Consider the following 20,568-nt stretch of genomic DNA (forward strand, 5'->3'; position numbering starts at 1 on the left):
TAAAGGCAATCCAAACTGGGCCTAAAAATCAGATGACAAGATGACACTCACTGCATGAATGTGTAAGATGTTGCAGATTATGTACTGTATCGCATATTGCCCAGGCCAGGCGAGCAGGTATTCATGTTGTAAACGGCGCTTTAGTAAGACAGATCGATTCAAGCCATTCATCATTGTAATTCACTTTCTCTCCAAGTCCCCCCTGTCAGCCTAATAATTCATTGTCTTATTGTCTTATGATTAATTCAGGTTTGTTTGGAGGAGACTATAACCCACGGGGACTGGATGATTGAGTCGATGAACATCAGCATTAAAGAGGCAAAGCAAGATGATGGCTGTGATGAAAAGATGAATGGTTAGATGCTACAACTCAGAGGCTAATCTCACAAGGACACCCGGAGATGTTTTATGATCCCAGGTAGAAAAGTCTGTTCATGACAAACTACATGAGGTAATAATTCTCCCCAAAAAAGGAAGAAGATTTTTATCATGTAGTCATAATTTACTCATGTCATTCCGAACCCATATGCTGTATTTCTTTCTGTTGAATAGAATGACATCATTTTCATTTTTGGGTGGAGTATCCCTTTAATTTTGATCAATGGTCTTTTATCTTACATGTGGATATACACACAGAGGAGAATGCTTTGCGTCAGTCAGAACAACAAAGCAAAAATGTACATTGTGGGCTATTGTAAGAGCACCCTGTCAGACTGTGTGATGTTTCATGCACATGCACAATTATAGAAAATTGTATTCATCCTTTCATATTATGTGCCTCTAACACCTCTGAATTACGTGCTATTAATCCAAACTGTCAAATCCTTTATGGAGAAAAACTACAGCTGATGCGCAGAGCTAAGCTATTCTTACACAATGACTCAGCACATCCAGCCTAACACACACACACTGACATCCCATGCTGTGCTTGTACATTGCAATTTCTCTGTCCCACTTAGTATGTTTCTGTCTGTCTTGGGAAGGTTTGGTTGTCAAAATCGCTCTAAATGCATTTTAGAGTGCTCATACCAGTTGCTTTATTATGTTTGTGTAAATCTGTGCCACAAGACAGACTGTTTGTACTAAACTGCCCTACACACACACACACACGCACACACACTATATACAGTACCACCTGAAAAAGTGCCGATTTCCAAAGGCTGATTCAATGTTTTCTGTTAGTAATGGCTTTGCAATTATAAGACGGCAACATTTGTCCTTTTAGCTCATTATAATGAGAACTAAACAATTCTCTTTCATTCTTTGTTCAGAATTATTCTTAAACAAATCTCATTCACAATACTTATACTGCATTAATATACTACAATATTATTAAAGACCGCGCTGATAACCGGCTCAGTTTAGTGTACAAATCTTTATATCTGACATAATCCAGATAAACAAGCCATTAGTGTTTCTCAGCATGAAAATAACTAACTGGTTTTGGACAGTCTGGCACACTGCGGTACCGCTACGTGAAGAAGAGAGCAAGAGAGATCCAGAGAGACGGTTTGCCGTTTTGTCTCGCTGTGGAGAGAGTGGGCACACGCTCAGCCCCTTCGCCCACTGCCTGCCACGTTATTTCACACCATCCGCACACACTGGCAAGGCTGAGGTCACCAGTCTTTTCACTTGAAATTCCTGAGCGCCGTTACGCCAGTGGCTGTCTTTGTGTATCTTGTGTGTAGGTGTGTGATTGTACGGAACAGCGTGACTCACACGCTCCCATAGAAGCTTCTGCTTGCTTCATAGCTCGGCTCTACCTTCAAAGAACATGATAATTCAAGGCTTTCTGGCAGTGACAGAGTGCAATAGCGCAGACAAAGACTGAAATGACAAAACAAGAGAAAAAATTGATCTCGGTTATAGGTGTCGAGTTTGATGGATTTTTGGGTTGCATCTTAAGGATGCTTGAGAAGGCTGTGATAAGAAGGAACTGTAGAGAACTTTCTACTTCCATCATAGCGATGATTTGCTGCAGAATATATTACTGTATACAGAATTGTATTCAGAGGTTGAGAGAAAGTAGGTTACATACTGTACGAAAGAAAAATGACGAGTGGGGGCTTCATTTCCATTAAATGCGTCAAATGCTGTTCAAAGCTATTAGAAAAATGTATTTCTCTAGGACACATTCATCTTGAATTCTACAGAGCATATCCCTTAAAAAAACGATTGAACCTTTTGGGAAAGAAGGCGAAATGTATTGATCACATAATGATACAACGTATAGCTCGAATGCACTGTAAATTGCTGTTTTTATTGCAGTATTTATAACTATGTCTAATTTTATGAAACTTCAAAACAAATAAATGCCTTATGTCTCATTTGTGTGTACTACCTGAGGAATTGTGAAACATATAAGACAACGTTAAGACACAATAACAGAACAGATAAAACAGCAACCTTTGATGTTGAACAAGAAATTGTAATGAATATATCTGTTGAATTGTAAATGTAGAGACACCCATCCCGCTTTGAAAAGCTCCGCCCACTATTAAACCCCATTTCATTTTCATAAATGGACATTAAAAATAAAAAACTTCTGATTGGCTGGCATTGTGTCTCCTCGCGCAGGAATTTCACATTCAGTGTCAATAGACCACAGTATCACCACACCCAGTAAAGGGATCACCCAAACAAAAGAATTCTGTCATCATTTATCCCCACTCACCTGTATATGACTCTTGCTTCTGTTCAACCTAAAAATAAGATATTCTGAGAAATGTCTCAGGGGTTTTGTGTCCATACAACGGAAGTCAACAGTGGCCAGCATTGTTTGGCTATAACCATTAATTTACATTAGAAAGAATTACATACATATTTGAAATGACACGAGGGGTTATTAAATGAAGTGATCATTTTCATTTTTAGGTGAACTGTCCCTTCGAGACACACTTCAACTGCCAAAGTCATCCACAACACACAGTAGAGAGGGCAGCACGCTATAAGCCATTAAAAGTTTGTTTCTACGGCAAACTGTTAAAGGGGTTACACCGGTGTGACACTTCCCGTTGTGTCTTGTGTACCGTTTGGTGCCTGTAGGAAGTGTTTTGAGAAAAGAGACTCACATATAAACGAAAGGTGTGTGTTTGTGAGCAATGTGTGTAGTACGTTTGTGTTTGTGAACAAAAATGCCAACTTTAAGCAGCTATGGGAAGCCCTCCTAACACTAGCCTTACGGGGGGACCGGACACAGTCGCCACAGCAACCATCACCACAGTAACCATCAATACAACTCACACATAGCTCCATTGACTGCAACACACCACAGATCTGCTCAATATTACTGACATCTAAAGTACTACACATACACTCTTCAAAAAAGGTGCCATCGATCAACCTTTTACATCTGAAGAGCCTTTCTGTTTCACAAAAGGTTCTTTGAGGCGAAAAAAAGGTTCTTCAGATTATACAAAAGTAAGGAAGAGTTTTTTCTTTGAAGAACCTTTGACTGAATGGTTCTTTGTGGAACCAAGAATGGTTCTTCTGTGCCATCTCTGTGAAGATCCTTAAAAGCAGTGTATTTTAAAACAAAATGATATCTATTTAACATCTCAGTTGTTTCCAATTTTGCTTAAAGGTACTGTGTGTAATCTTTTGGAGGATCTATTGACAAAAATGCTATATAACATACATAACTATGTCTTCAGAGGTGTATTAAGACCTTGCATAATCCAGTGTTATGTTTCCATCACCTTAGAATGAGCTATTCTTATCTACATACACCGCATGAATGCATGGAATTTGGCATTTTGTTTCTACAGTAGCCCTGCAGTACAGAGCGCGCTTCGTAAATACGTTATCTACTTCGGCAAAAACGTGTCAATATCTTAGTTCTGTGTCAGCCGCTGCAGTGCATCGAAAGGGAGGGTTGGAGTGAGTCATTGGTTGCAATTCATCACCACTAGATGCCGCTAAATGTTAAAGAACTGGCCCTTTAAGTCTTCAGCTTTTTATAGATCCTAATTTCACATCTTCCAAAGAGTTTCAGAAAAGATCTCTGTTATTCTATCCACAGTCTGTAGTATTTGATTACCGTTATTTTTCCTATTGTTACTTTTATTTCCATGTTCTATTTATACTCTACTTTTTCCTTTTTTTTAAACATATTTTGGGAATAATTTCTATGAGATTCATCAAACTTCAATTTAGTGTCTTGATCTTTAAAACAGAACATCTCGAGCACTACGATTCAATGAGAACGCGTGAGGAAATTAGAAGAGAGAGGAAAGATGAGATGCGTGATAGTGGGGTGTGCGGACAGGTTACGAAAGGAAAGTCAGCCCTTAGAGATTCTTGTCACGCTCCCTGTCAAATCAGATTGGAACAAATCACTCAAAGGAAAATCATATTTTCCAGCCTGTTAACGTGGTGATGCCACCTGAATCAAAAGTTTCAGGATATGCTCATTCATCTTGTTATCTAAAACCATCTATGTCTACTGAAACACACACTCTATATTCCTCAGAGTGTGGAGTGTTAAAGCATCTATGGTCAGGTTGCTTTGTCTTCCCGTGTCCTTATTTCTCCTGTAGCCGACAGTTAGAAGAACAGTAAGTAATGCAATATGACATGATATAGTCTGTGAGGATTGAGTTTCTGCGCAGGATGAATGAAGATTTTGGTTGTTGTTGTTTTGGACATGAGAGATGTGATAGTGTCCCAAAAAGGCTTCTCAACTCTCTCAGGCCTGCGAAACCTCAAAGTCATTTTAAAAGCTCGACAACATCCTTTTACAATTTACTTGAAAGTACCAAGTAGGTTGAAGCGGCATGACTTGCTTTTCAGTAGGGAATAGCTCTATTTCTGCTGAGCTAAACCAAATTGGTCTGAACTTCTTGAAGTGATAGTTCACCCAAAATGAAAATTCTGTCATCATTTACTCACCCTCATTTTTAACCTGCATGACTTTCTTTCCTCGGCAGAACACAAGAGAAGAATGTTTTTTACAAAAGAAGAATGTTTTTTACAAGCACCCATTCACTTGCATTGGTTTTATGTCCATATAAGTGAATGGGTGCCGGCGTTGTTCGGTTACCAACATTCTTCAAAATATCTTCTGCAGAAGAAAGAAAGTCATGCAGGTTGGAAATGACAAGAGAAGAGGGTAATTCAATGATGACAGAATTTTCATTTTTAACCTGGTTTAGAACTTGAGCATTCCTGACTCATTCTTGTTTACCTTCGCCTCATAATCTCTTCTCTCTCCTCTGTTTTTCTTTCTTTTCATCTCACTTATCCACCTCTTTCAGTCTCTCTCTTAGCATGCTTGTACTGTAGTAACCATGATGGATCAGCACCTTTAACAAGGCCTGATCTAGTTAGACAGTCACTACAAGACTTCCTAACCCTCCTTGTCTGTCTCAACACCAGAGCCACTAGAACGCTAGACGTTTCTGAGACACGATTGACGCTGCTCGCTGGGTGGGAGAGTGTCTCGCTGAGGGCGTTGTGTTTTGGATTTATATCCTGATGTGCTAGCATGTGATCGCAGCTTTTTAAGCATCATGAATCATCTTAGTCTTTTAGCTTGTTAAAGGAATTGAGTTGAGGTGATGTCACAATGGTTGACGGATGTGTGATGGTTCCGTCTGCCCAGACCCTGAGGCGATGTTCCTGTCATTGACTGATCTATGCTTTCCTGCTGACTTACAATGACACACCACTCAAATCTGAAGACAGCGAGAGGGGTTAAGAGGGAATTCTGTAGCACAGATTTGTTTAAAGGGCACTTGTAGACGTCAGCATCTTTGGCAGATGGTATTGTCACTGTTCATGTTTCATAGTTTGACCTTCCTGGTCATACATTACGTGAGCAATTACTGTGGTTATTACAGTCACGGTATGTACACAAATATCTTGTTTTAAACTATTTTAAGTTTATGGCAATAGTAATGGTGATACACAAATAACATGGCATCTAAAACGAATCTTTTTTACATGGAAAGAATATTAATTTTAATTGTATTTAAATGTACATATTTTTATTTTATTTATTTTTTGTAATTTTATTTATTTTTTTGCAGCCTCAGCATATTTAGCAATCTTTCATATTTTTGTCCCTCAGTTTTGGTGGATGCACAGAAGAGATTCAAGTCCAAAAGAAAAGGACCTTAGATGTTCTTAAAAACGGAACAGAACAGTTTTTCTCTAGCTGAATTATTCACCCATGTGTAATGGTGCATTATTGATGAGCAGTTTTGTTCGAAAAGAGTGGAATCCAGTTGTGTTTTCCCAAAAGAGTTGCTCATAAGAATATTATTTAAAAACGCTAGGCTCCTGCGTTATTCTGCTGCATCTTAACCATACAGATCTATAAATAATTCTTCCATTTCTTGCCTGTTCTGCCTTCAGCGTATCTCCAAGTGTATTTATTTTAGATAAGCTGTTACGAAGAGTCTGGCGGTCTGACCTCTCAGTAAGGTCTTAGTTTAGCTCTTCCACATTTGATGAAGTGTTAACATTGAATCCCTCACCAACACTCAGATGTGCACTGATGGAAAAAAATATAGAAAAACGACAGATAGATAAACGATCGGACCGTAATGTTCCTTTCCCCGTTGCTTTGTGATTCATAACCTAGACCACCTGGGATAGATAATGTCAATTTTCTGCCACTACTTAAATGTCACCCCGACAGCACTATACACATTTTGAAAATCTCCTATTCTCCGGTTAAAGAATTGATAGTGAATAGAAAGATGGATGAATGGTTACATAAGCAGTATTTAAAAGTCCACCAGTAAAAAACATGTATAATTTATACTGTTTGCTGGCAAAGAATGGTGTTTTTTAAGCTTAAATATTAAATTAAAAGATTCGGTCTTACCTTTCATAATAAGTCATTTATCCTTCAGTATTCCGTTTTTCATTCATTCACAAAATGTTTCATTAAAAACCGTATGAAAGGAAGTAACAGAGATCACATTCTGTAGGCTCTTGAGTGAAGTTGTGAATAAACTTAAGTTCTGTCCAGTCTGGGTTCTTTAAGCTATGTGTAATGATTTTCTAAAAAGCTTTCACTTACTGTACCATTTAGCTTCACTGCAGTGGAAGAAATCCAGCCGAGTGCTGTAGCTTTGGGGCGCTGGCAATCCCACAATCCACTTTCAATAAAAAAAATCTAAACCGTTTGCTCACAAAATGTGCACAAATCGAAATGTTTAATTGTTATTCCAGAGAATAGATTGAAAGAAAGTAAGGTCTGTTTTTGCATCTTAACCCTTATAAAAATATGGCTAGGGGCCTAGTTTTACCATGGTTAGAAAAAACGTGACTTTGCCAATGATAGGCTAATCAACATGCTTAAAACAAATACTTTTACTGTAAAATCATAGGTAATTTTTGTACATTTACATTTAGTCATTTAGCAGACGCTTTTATCCAAAGCAACTTACAAATGAGGTTGTACAATGGAAGCAATTGCAACAACATAGGGAGAACAAAAAGTGCAATAGGTCTTATACCCTACCACAGTAGGCCTATACGTAGCTAAGGTTATTTATAAAGAAAAGTAGAAAAGAGATTGAAGTCAGAACTGATCAGTCAGGTCTGACGGAAGAGATGTGTTTTTAGCCGATTCTTAAAGATGGCTACAGAATCTGCTGATCTTTTGGGCAGATCATTCCACAAACGGGAACAGGTCCAGAGAATGAACGCAGTAGTTTTGTTGTATTTTTTGTAATGGGGGAACAAGCAGTAAAGCATGACTCTTTTTTATATTTATAAACGCTTCATAAGCTATTTATAAAGTCGAATATAAGCTTTTGTGCATTGCATTATGGGCAGTCACCGCCGTGATGGGGACACGCTCACGGGATGCATTGCTCTGGTGACGTCACAGGTTATCATGAGATCTATGAAACTATAAAAAATATATTATCATAATGATCAGTCAAAAAACCATTTAATTTACTTACATACATTTTTTGTTCATGTTTTCTCCAGCGAGTAGCTGCTCCCTCTAGTGGTCGACCTACGAAAAACACTGTGTCCACCATCTCTCACGCAGTCGTTAAAATACCAGTAATTTAACTGCATACAACATATACAGCAGTGATACTAGTACTCAGGATAAGTCAATACAATCGTTTTGTAATGGACCACGGATGTGTACTTTTAAAGATTGATAGGCCTATTAACCACTGAATTGCTTTGCGGCTGTTTGGGCTCTGAAATTGTTCTGCTGCTCTATTAGCTCAAGACACCAGTTGTGGTGCCTGATGTGAAGACTTTATAAATAGAGCATGTAATATCCTTGAAAGCTGTAAAAACTTAGTATAAGACTAGCATGCAATGATAATGCTTCATTCAGATCTTCTACAAACTCCATCACGATGCACCCGGGGTCCTGGGTTACCATAGGAACAGTATATATAAATGCATGTAATTACACTGTTGTCCTTGTCTCAGAAAGTGAAAGAGAAAGAAAATAAGTAAGTGGAGACTGATCATTAAGGAGTGAATGGGTTTTTTCTGCTTGAACGGATCCGAAACCTGCTTTTATACCATTGTCTTGTGGCGCACACACACACACACATCTTGTTGAATGATGTGTCTTTCAAATGCATTTTTTCCATTATAAATGACGTGTGAGCTTAGAAAACCATGAGTCATCTGAGGATCCCTGGGTGCATGCAATTTCCTTTTTATAAGATGATTTGATGGGTGTGAAGTACTTGGTGGATTGTTGGGTAATGGATGGGTTTGGATGTTGGATGCGGGCTAGCTAGGAGAGAAAGAGTCATTCACATGGCATAAAATATAAAAGCGCATAATGGAAATTACTTCGACAACTAAAAATAAAGTCAAAATGTCTCCTTGTTTACACATATGATGATGTATTACACTCCAGGTATTGAAAGTGTTTCATATTCTGTATTTTTCTATTTATTTGTGGACAAAGATTCTGTCTGATTCATAAGCCTCACGCTTCAGTATGGGCTGGACCCCTCTGGCGCTGTTTTACAAAACTCTCTCTCGCTTTCAAATTCATTTCCCTCCAGCCAGAGTGAAGATTTGGCCTCTGGACATTCAAACCCATTAAATGTTGTTCCTCCCTCTCTTTCTTCCACAAGCTTCAGAATGACAGCTAACACAGCAACAATCAGCCTGACTGATACATCTCTCCAGGAAACTCTGGGTTATTTTTAGACGTGTCCTCTTTTAGCCCTCCAATCAATGACATTCTGTTTTCACAGTTTTGTCCCCACAAGACATCCTCTGTTATTCTCAGTTAAATGGAGGTCAAAGAAATTGATTTTGGTTCTTGGCTTAACTGCATTATTGGACTGCTGCAGTGTGTGTATGTGCCTTGGGAGATTGTTTTGTATCTAACATTTTTTTCTAACTTAAGACTCTAAATTACTATTATTTTGTAGTGTATGCTATTAAGCTTTAAAGGTCCAGTGTTATGATCCTCCCCCCGTCTAGGGTTGGGACAGGTAACATTTAAAGAAAAACTTTGAAAAGTTACCTAACTCACCTAAACGGACAGAAAACTTAGAAAATAAATAACACAATTCTTCCCTAACTGGAACCACACAAGGTTTAGGAGCCCTAAATGAGCACTATAATGCTGAACACAAACAATCAACACTTAAAATCAAGTTGAGGAATAACTAAGGTCTGCGGCAGGTGAAGCAACTCTCGGCCAGTGTTCTGCCTCTTCTTTTATAACGGAGTTGTGCCCTGCGCAGCATGCAGCGTTAATGAGCATCAGATGACAGCAGGGCTGCAGGCATGCAAAGGGTGAGAGACAAGAACACAACAGACGCACATGGTAGCAAAAACAAACACGCCACCACAGGAACTACAATACGCATCTGGGACTTAACACCAGTGTGTCATTTTATGGAGGATCTATTGACAGAAATGCAATATAAAATACTTAACTATGTCTTCAGAGGTGTATAAAGAGCTTACATAATGAAGTGTTATGTTTTTATTGCCTTTGAATGAGCTATTTTTAATCTATATACGCAAAAGGTCCCCTTGCATGGAATTCAACATGTTGTTTTCTACAGTAGCCCTAAACGGACAAACTGCTCTACAGGGAGCTATTCGTAAATACGTTATCTCAGATTTGGACCGGCCCTCTGAACAACGCCTGAGACATATTACATTTTTTTCACTTATATCATGTCTATATTTGATAATAAATATAGGCTTTCAGACTCAAATTTCCCTAAGTTATTGCCTAATTATTTGTTAAATTCACCTACCAACAGAATGGTATGATCAACATAACGTACCATTGCGGACAGCTGACACGCGAACCAGCGGAAAATTTCAAAGAGACGGCAAAATGGCCAAGCAGTTGGGAAAGATAAAGGTTAATTAATATGCACAAGTAAATGTTTTGAATATGAGTAGCACTCAATATGAAAAAATCTCATTATGAAAGTAATAACAATGCTCTTTAAATAGGCAATATCTCTTGAAAAGTAATCATTTGTCTGTACCGTGCATAACAAAATAAACTATTCTACCGTTAGGAGGCATAATAAATACATTTCTAATCATAATTAAATCTCCACAATAATTCGAGTAGTACCTCCAGCCCATGTAATTTTCTGTTACAAACCGACCCGGCCCCCCATTAAAGACAGGGAGAATTATGTGGCCCTTGCAGAAAAAAGTTTGGGGACCCCTGCACTAGACCACAAGACGCCGCTAAAATCTTCACATTGCTCCTTTAAGTCCGTGTACTAAAATGAACTTTTTAGCAAAACAAAAATAATACCCAAACTTATTATTTTAATACAAACATACAATAGAAGAGGTAAAAACATCTGTTTGAATACTTTACTGCAAAATAATTATTTTTGGTCACACTAGGGCTTTAGAAGCACAATTTAAACATGTAAAACATTAAATTGTGTGTACTTCTGTCTGTGTGGAGGGAAAAAACAACAACACAGAAGAAAAAACAAAAAAATCTCAGGAAAACAATTTACTTTAAAGACAGCACTTTTTCATAAAAATGAAATCAAGTTATAAAAAGTAAAACAGTATTATCCACAACAACAACTGCAGTAATTCACCTCTCTTGCAAAGCAACAGTGAGTTTGATTGTGAGAAAAACAGTGTCGAAAGCAAAGCAAGGACTCATCAGAATTCATGTGGTCAGTTTTTGCCTTTTGCACATTGTAACTGAGGTAAGACAAAAAAAATGCAGAATACATGCAAAACAACATCTGTCTGCCAGCATTCAGCTGTGTAAGTAATGTATCACAGCCTGAGGGTTCAGTGTTAGTAACTGCTGTTTCTATACAGAAACCAGAACAACATCAGGAGGTTTGGGTTGTGCATTGACTGAAATCTTCACAGTTTCCAGGTTTACCATACTCGACAAGACTTCGCCCCCCTGTTCATGACTGAATTCTCAGGGCAGTTAAAAGCTTTATGGAACTCCTCGTAGTTGCTCATCGCCCCGACAACCCTTCACCATGGTAACAGGGGTAAAGTGAGTGACAGTGATGGACATAATGTAACATAGATGTATGTGTATTACTGCATCGTACCTGTATTTAGGAGGACTGTGAACTCCACTCTGGACATGATCTCGAGCTGCTTCAGGTCTGTAGGAGTTGCAACGAACCTAGAATATAATTTTTTTTTAAAAATTGAAATACACAAAAAAATACATTTCAGTCCTCAATAGCCACGGACAGATTTCCAATTGGGCACCCTAATACCCAAAAAAGACATTAAAATGTTTAGTAGTTAAGTACTAACATGTGCGTAACTGAGGAAAAAGAGCTGATTATTGGTCAGACCCAGTCCAGGCAGAAGAGGTTCTTCAACTCCCGATCTCTCTTTATCAATCCATCTCCTGTATGCCTGTGGATACACGTTGTACATACACGAAGAGACTAAAATATACGTACCGTATGTTCTAGAGGAGACAAGCTGAAGGTTAATATGATTCAGGTATACTTTAGTATTACTGTAGATGCTTTAATACCCTAAACGATTCTCTTATTCCTCCGTTATCAGCAATATTTTCTCCCAGCGTCCTCTTCCCCCTGACCTTGAGAGGGAATTGTGGGGAAGCGTCAACTCTGTCACATTATGACGATGCTTTTAAAGATAAATGCAATGACAGGCTGGTGCCTACTGTACATTTAGCCCCGCCTCCTCCCAGGTGTAATTGTTGTACTGGTCAATCATGCATTGTGCCTTTTCAGTGAAGCGGGTAATTGATGTGCTGCTCCACCACTGTTCCAGGTTTCCGTATTTGTCGTACTTCCTGCCTAGATAAGCACACGGATGTCTATTAAGAACTGGTCATCGCCACAGCAAAACATGTGTAGTGCTGCTGTCATAAATAAAATGACCTCACCATTGTTATCAAAACCATGAGTCAATTCATGTCCAACAATAACACCAATTGCGCCGTAACTTAAGGATCTGTGAAACACAAAATAGTTTTTGTCTGAAGCAGGGCTCTTTATTAAAAACAAAATATTACGTTAACTTTGACTACATACTATATAACATAAATTATTAAGTAATATTAAAAGTAGTATAGCAGTAATAGTAGTAGTAATAAAGACTTTTCACATCAATGATTATTGTGGGGAATTAATGTAAGCATCGTAAAATATTTGATTACATTAATATGCCACCACATGTACAATTATGCTTCTAGAAAATGACTTTAGTTTATCCATAATGAATTTATTTTATGCATGTAAAGTTAATTATTCATGTATTCGCTGGGATTCAAATCTATGACCTTGACTCGGCTACGTATATGCAAGCATGAGATACAGTACAATATGGTAGCCTTAAATGTTACACCATATGTTATATACTATATATACAGCAATATACACCATATATAAGATTCTGTCTCACCGAGGGTAGTCTAGTCCCCAGAAAAATGGCTTTTGAAGTTCCCCTGCAGGGAATCCTGGGTAGATGAGGACGAACGTCAAATTACACACAAAATATGTTTGTACGTTTGTATACTAAATGTTCTCTATATACTAATGTATACTTATAATGAAATACTAGATAACTCACGAATCTGGTTTGTAGAGGGGCTGTAAAATGCATTCACCGTGGTAGGATTGGTAAACCACCTAAAAGAAGCAAAACAAGAAAGATTGTCTTGATATGGTTTCTCTCAATTTACCAGGATTTAAGTCTTTTTAACTTACTCTGTGCGTTGGACTGTTTTCCTCAGCCAGCCGATGTCAGCCTGAGCTACAAACTTAAGTGTCTGCATGACGTTCCCAAAGTAATCCGTCTCATTGAATGACAACTATGCAAACATAAGAATACACGTTTGAGATTTCCAGTTACATATATGAACAAAAATAACTAGAAACATCATCGACATGCAAGCATACTCTTTTTATGTCCTCGTTGATATAAGTGTCATTCAGGATAAACTCTGGGTAGCCCACTTTGGCCAGGACTGCATGAGCCTGGTATGAGAAAATAACAGTGTTGCTTGAAGTAAAAGGTGAGAAACATATTATGTTGTTGTGATGTGTATTCACAGATCTCTCTCACACACACACACACACACACACCTTGTCTGTTGCTTTTGCCTTTGTTTCTTCATCCATCCAGTCATTCTCCTTTTCAAGCATGTTGATAAACGCCCACCGGATACCATCTATTAATTCCTCCATCTTCATAAAGTTTAACATACATTCGTTAGTCACCTATTTAAACGTATTTTATCAATTCGTTTATTATTTATTTTACATTATGTAATAAAATGCATTTTGGGTTTTATGCTATAATTTGGGATTACAACCACTAGATGGAGTCAAAATCCTCCTAACGCCATAGGAACCAAACGACTGAACACATAACATGAACAGACTTACAAACATATACAAATATGTAAATAACTTAACAAATAAACGTTGTACCATGTGTTTCTTATCCTCCTGAAAATGCTTATCGACAAAGATTCTACCGGTGGCGTATATGATCGTGTTTTCAACATAATTCACACACTTGTCCCAGCGTGGGATCAGAGAAGTGGTTCCTGTGGTCACCTGAAAATGGACATTTATATTTAACTCCACTGAGATGTAAATGAAATCAAAATGATTTTAATTCAAAGATCACACTAACCCGAGCGAAGTCCAGGTATCTGTAGAGAAAACGTCGGCTAAGAGTGGTGACTCTGGACAAAACTGATCTCCATATAACGTAATTGGCAACTGTCCTGGGGCGATGAAGAAAACGTGTAGGTAAGGTTGAAGCAGATAGAAGGAACAACCTTTTAATTGAATTCGAGTAAATTTGAGACTGTGATTAGTGGGTAATATTTTACAAGGCACACACAAAAACACAGACGCATGCCCTGTTGATACTGTCCAGACAAACAGAGACACAGCATCAGGTCTCTGATGGAGATCGTAATAGGGCCTGGATGTCTGTTTTGAGCTGTGTGGATACCTGGTTTCGGTGGTATTGATGAGTTTGAAGAGGTCTTTAAAGTACTGAGGTGCACGTACGATCACCTGCTCTGAAGAGGAGATTTTAAGGTCTGGGTAAAGCTCAGGGTCAATCGCTGCTCTGACAAAACCCAGCCAGTTAAACTGCAGAGAGAAAGTTAATGCAAAGCTTCACGAGAGATGAATTTACTAACATAATGTGTGTCCAAAGCCTTAACTGACTAATAAAGTGTGAGAATACAGAATGAAAGATAATATATTTCTATATGAATGATACCGTACTAACCTCCGGAACAGAGCGCTGCAGTTTAGACAAACTGTACCTGTTGTAGAGGCTCTCACTGGTGCGGTTTTCAAAGGGGATCAGTATCTGCATACAAGCACACAATCCATTGAAACATCAAGTACGCTAACATGACTGTGTTTATCTTTCTGTGATTCGGAGGAATTCTGGCTGGCCCCAGATTACCTGAGCAAGTTTCATCTCAAAATCCAGCACCGGTTTCATCTGAGCCTCTGCGGCCTGCTGATTGGCTCCCAACATGACAGAAACATCCACCATGAGCCTCAGCAGAGCTTCTCGATACTGAAAAGATACACAGAGAGATATAGACAGAAGCTTCTGAAAGAGAGATGGATGGAATCGACGCCATTAGACGGCTTTGCCCTTCAGATTGAGAGCTCTAGAACAGTCAGAGTATCACAGAGTTGCCATGATTGTGTTATAATGTTCAAGTTAACAGATTACAGTACCATTTGAGCTTCTGTCGTGTTGGTGATGTAATCCTCTCTAGACGACAGTGCCAAGGATGCCTGATCCAGCTACAACAAAATAGAGACTGTTGAACATTTCCCAAAGTAAATCTTCGAGAATCATACGCCATATTGTGGCACACTGTCTTTGGCCACGCTGACAATGCATAATGTTTAGGTTAAAGGTCCAGTGTATGAAATTTAGCAGGATCTAGTGGTGAGGTTGCCAATTGCAACCAACGGCTAACCGCTCACCCCTCCCTTTCGAAGCACTACGCAGCTGACGCAGGGTTAAGATGTCGTCATGTTTTCGGTTCTTTGCCAAATGAGATAATGTATTTATGAAACGCGCTCTAGAGCAGTTTGTCCGTTTAGGGCTACTGTAGAAACAACATGGCAAATTTCATGTAAGGGAACCAGCGGTGTACTGTATGTATAAAGTAATAGCGCATTCTAAGGTAATAAAAACAAAACATTTCATAATGTAAGATCTTTACACACCACTAAAGACATAGTTATGTATATTATATTGCATTACTGTCAATAGTCAAAAATGACACACAGCCCCTTTAAACAGGAGTAATCTGGGAAAAGATACAGTTCTGTTTTGGTAATGTCTAGGTCTAACCTTGATGATGTGCTGGTTTGAGTTCTTCTCATCAGGAGAAACAAAGAGGCGTATGAGGACGGATTTGCTGTGTTGGCTGCGTATCTGAGCTAGTGTGTCCAGCAGATTAAACTGAGACTCCACCCACTGCGAGGAAGAGCCCAACGCACCTCCAAGAACCGGCCAACGGAATTCCTTCTGCTTTAGATTCTTTATCAGAGGTTTCGCATCTTCAATCTCAAGCGCAGCTGTGAGATTTGAGAAAAAAATGATGGATTGATAGACATGATGGTTTTGGTCAATTTTGAGAGTATTGCTCCTGTATGCTCTTTTTAGGTCTTACTTTCATTCATGCAGGATGTGTAAAGGACCTTGGCTTTCTTCACTGCTTCAATGTCACTATCTCCAATAGGTTCTTCCAACAATGCTATCAAACAAATTTGTCCATTTGAATAACTTGATGGCAGTATTTCATTTTCAGAACATTGCACTGAGTCAACTCACCTTTCAGTTTGAGGTCTACATTCTGTCTGAGCCAGGGGTAAATCCCGTAGCTGGATGAATCCTCCGGAATAGGGTTTTCCGTCAGCCAGCCTCCGCATGCGTACTGATAAAAGTCATTGCATGGTTCTACGGATTGGTCCATTTTATTAAGAATAGAGCCAGCTACAGTGGACACATGAGCAAAAAGAGTCACAATATTATTGAAATGTCAAACGTTTCAAACTCAATAATAGATTAAAGTGATAGTTCACCCAAAAATGAAAATTATGTCATTAACTCAGACTCTTGTCATTTCAAACCTGAATGACTTCTTTCTTACACAGAACACAAAAGAAGATATTCTGAAGAATGTAGGTAACTGAACAACGGCGGTACCCATTGACTTCTATTTTACGGACACAAAACCAATGCAAGTCATTCAGGACCGCCATTGTTCGGTTACCAACATTTTTCAAAATATCTTCTTTTGTGTTCTGCAAAAGAAAGAAAGTCATACATGATAACACCGGTGTAATTCAGAGATTAGAAATGTACCTGCTTCGATGCAATGTGGGGTAAGGCAGAATTCTTCATTGCTTGTTTTGTGTGACACTTCAAGGGAAGAGAAAAATACATCTGTCATGCAGCCCTGAAATGACCACCAAACATTTTCATTTAGTCATTTAGTAGAAGCTTTAACCAAACCACTTACAGAGAGTTCAGGGAGCAATAAAGCGATATGTCATACATCAAACGCTGTGTAAGATCACACACAAACAAACTCTGTTCCCTTCAGCTCTCTATGGTATGGACATCACTGAAAACAAGTGCATGCTCTATTACACGCATCCCATGATTTACAATAAGGTTGTATTTGTTAACATTAGTCAATTCATCAGTGAACAAGAACTATGAGCAATAAAGTTTTTCAGCATGTATTAATCTTTATGTAAGTTAATGCCAAAGCCAGTTGTTCAGGCTAGTTTACTGTACATTAACTAATGTTAACAGCTACAACTTTTGTTTAAATGTATGTATGTATTTAAAATGTATCAATAAATGCTGAAATTAACATCAACTAAGATTAATAAATGCTTTAAAAGTATTGTTCAGTGCTAGTTCATGTTACTCAAATGCATTAACTAATTTGAAGAAAAGTCAAGTGCAAACTTACTGTAAACACATACGGTACTTACTAGAAAAAAGTTGAGTACTTTACTTTTCTACATTGTTACAGTTTCACTTTTTTCCCTAATTAGACCGAATACTTTCTAATATGTTTAAAGGCCGCTTAGCATAAACTCTCCATGCATGTGTCAGTAAAACTGTGTGAATTTCTGTCAGTCCCCAAACAAAATAATTTCATTGTTGTGAAATCGGACAGGCATTGTTTTCAAAGGCCTGTGTTTATGGTTCAGTCCACAACTGGACAGCAGATGACCACAGCAGGATCCAGCACCCGGGCCAACCGCACACAGCATCGATATCCACAGAACAAGCCGACACAGCTTCATATGAGTGTGTGTGTGACTGAAATATGCACACAATTGAGTATAATTACACTGCAGTCTCACCACTAATATGCAGGCAGCCCTCAGCGACTCACAACAATAAGACATAATTTACTTGCCGTCTCAAATGTACACCACCCAGGAAACACTCCTAAGTCCCAAAATACACCGAGACACACAGGTTACCATCCACACATAAACCAGCAATGAACATTCATGTTATTGGATCCAGTGCCTGATATTGGTATTGGTGTTTCAGTCAATGTTTTTGAGGAAAGGTACGGTTCTATCATTTATACAGCCACATGTCATTCCGTGAAGCTACTTTAGAGCTTCAGAAGTTACATTGACTGCCTTTATAGTAATAATAGTGGAAGTAGTAATTTCCTTTGTTGAAAGAAAGCCAAAAAGGTTTGGAAATGCATTATGGTTAAGTAATTAAAAACAAAATTTGATTTGGTTGTTTTTCCTTTAAACACACTCCAATGCAATACACAAATCCACAATCATACAGTAACTGTCATGTCTCAAAACCTTAAAAGGCACATATATGTTCCCTACCCGGGGCTCCAACTTACAGCAACTCTGTGCTAATAACAGCTTTGAAGGACACGCTGTGTGTGTAACAGTATACACTCCTAAAATAATCTCACACACAAACGCACTTCATGTTACATGTTACATGTTATCTATCTATCTATCTATCTATCTATCTATCTATCTATCTATCTATCTATCTATCTATCTATCTATCTATCTATCTATCTATCTATCTATCTATCTATCTATCTATCTATCTATCTATCTATCTATCTATCTATCTATCTATCATCTATCTATCTATCTATCTATCTATCTATCTATCTATCTATCTATCTATCTATCTATCTATCTATCTATCTATCTATCTATCTATCTATCTATCTATCTATCTATCTATCTATCTATCTATCTATCTATCTATCTATCTATCTATCTATCTATCTATCTATCTATCTATCTATCTATCTATCTATCTATCTATCTATCTATCTATCTATCTATCTATCTATCTATCTATCTATCTATCTATCTATCTATCTATCTATCTATCTATCTATCTATCTATCATAGTTTAACAGTAACTGAGATAAATCAACTGTGTACTCACGTGTAATGACTGCTATAAGCAGTGCCAGACAAACGCACACACACACTGCCAGGGCGGCTTTTAGAAGAGCGTTGAGTCCCGCACTCGGTTTGGTTCCTACACTCCCCAGCCTGTCCATTTCCATACTGTCACTAACTTGAGCCCCTTCTGTCTTTCTGTGCCTCACTCAACCCCTCTTGCTCTCTCTCCCCTGCTGAGAGTGCCCTGCAGCCCGGCTGGAGAAAAGTCCTAATCCCAGATCTGTGACCCGTTGATGGTCCCTGTGGATTGTTGAGGGACCCCGGGGAAGTGAAATCACTTTACAGATCTCAAATCAGTGGGGGATTCACGGCATGAAGATCAACAACTCAGCGCAAGGCAAGTGGAACAAGAGTCATGCTCTACTTCCAGATGAAGAGGATGGGAGAGAGAATAGGAAAGGGAGGGAAGAGAGAGTGACAGAGAGAGAGAGATGCTGCACTTTACTACCAGACTTAATTATACAGAATCCTGTAAGAAGGGTGGAAGTTTGTCTCTGGAGAAATAGTCTGCATTTATGCTCCAGGTAAGTATTTTCTAAGTTTCAGTACCCACATCCCACTCTGGACTAAGTTTGAGATGATGAGTCATCCCTACGGTTAAATGTGGACACTTCCCTATTTGTTCCATAAATATCAGAGCCGGGATTAAATAAAATGAGTAACATGATGTACATGTGTGAATGTGCGAGGAACATTTTCTGCTTCACACACACTTTCCTACACGTGAAAAATAAAAAAATCTGTGCTCATTTACTCAACCCTAAATGTTGTTTTAAATCTGTATACATTTCTGTTGAACACAAAAGACATGTGTAATGGAAATTTTCAAGTGTCTCGCTTCTTGATGTGTCTGTCTATTTGTTTATTAAGTTTTTATCTATGTTTTCTTATTTTGTTATCACGTCCCTTCAGTGTCACTCCCGTTAATACATAATCACGAATAATCGTTCTCTGGTTGTGCCTTGCAGAGTGAATACAACACAAACCTGTACGTGTGGGAGGGCTTAAGGGAAAAAGAGGACAAGTTTTTCACCTCATTATCCTGACAGACCTATAAACCAGTTTCAAACAGACATTCCTAATAAGTCCCTTGACAGAACTTGAATAAAAGACTTCCTGAAAGCAGTTAGTATCTCATCCTGACAGCTGATAACCCCCCACGTCAGGTTATGTCTTATCTGGCAGCAGTTCGATTTGGCTTTCATTTGCAAAGAGGTGTAACTCATAAAAAGGAAATGTTGATTCAAAAGTTTCAAAATGTCTTCCACATTCAACAAGCTTACAGGTTTAAAGAGACTTGAGTGAGAAAGAATTTGCAATTTTGGGTGGTGCATTTCTTTAAGGTGGGACAGATGACTTCATTTGAGAACCTTCAGATTTAGAAGTCATTTCTATTACAATATTGTATTACATGAAGAGTTGAATGTATTGTGGTGGAATTTTCTTATTCCTTAATCTAGATGAGTCAATTTTGACAAACGCAACACACAGAGACATCAGGTACTTTGCAAAGTATTTTATTGTCGTTTAATCTGCATCATAAGCAATGAGCTGGTGCAGAGAAAAGGCGCTCTTTCCTCCTGCGCCCAGAGTTTATATATTAAAACGTGAC

General features: G+C 38.4%; 1 protein-coding gene across 1 annotated transcript; it reads right to left on the reverse strand.

Moving 5' to 3' along the window:
- Window positions 1–10,743: 10,743 nt before the first annotated feature.
- phex (phosphate regulating endopeptidase homolog, X-linked) lies at window positions 10,744–19,328 on the reverse strand. The gene is made up of 22 exons (XM_079487962.1): window positions 18,937–19,328; window positions 16,831–16,887; window positions 16,297–16,458; window positions 16,136–16,219; window positions 15,814–16,040; window positions 15,186–15,254; window positions 14,902–15,018; window positions 14,719–14,802; window positions 14,434–14,576; window positions 14,107–14,200; window positions 13,899–14,027; window positions 13,551–13,652; window positions 13,365–13,442; window positions 13,173–13,276; window positions 13,036–13,094; window positions 12,868–12,922; window positions 12,350–12,417; window positions 12,130–12,260; window positions 11,972–12,037; window positions 11,743–11,847; window positions 11,529–11,605; window positions 10,744–11,446 (listed from the first exon to the last, which is right to left on the reverse strand). The coding sequence occupies exons 1-22, from the start codon at window positions 19,058–19,060 to the stop codon at window positions 11,344–11,346; spliced, it is 2,238 nt and encodes a 745-aa protein (XP_079344088.1). The 5' UTR covers window positions 19,061–19,328; the 3' UTR covers window positions 10,744–11,343.
- Between the last annotated feature and the right edge of the window lie 1,240 nt (window positions 19,329–20,568).

This window comes from Barbatula barbatula (assembly GCF_947034865.1).
Source record: "Barbatula barbatula genome assembly, chromosome: 23".
Taxonomy (NCBI): domain Eukaryota; kingdom Metazoa; phylum Chordata; class Actinopteri; order Cypriniformes; family Nemacheilidae; genus Barbatula; species Barbatula barbatula.

Excerpts from the sequence above, each read along its gene's own strand:
- phex (XM_079487962.1), bottom strand. The coding sequence starts at position 19,060 with ATGGAAATGGACAGGCTGGGGAGTGTAGGAACCAAACCGAGTGCGGGA. Across the intron at positions 12,261-12,349 it reads TCATGGTTTTGATAACAATG|GCAGGAAGTACGACAAATAC; the intron begins GTGAGGTCATTT and ends GTGCTTATCTAG. Across the intron at positions 11,447-11,528 it reads CACAGTCCTCCTAAATACAG|GGTTGTCGGGGCGATGAGCA; the intron begins GTACGATGCAGT and ends ACCATGGTGAAG.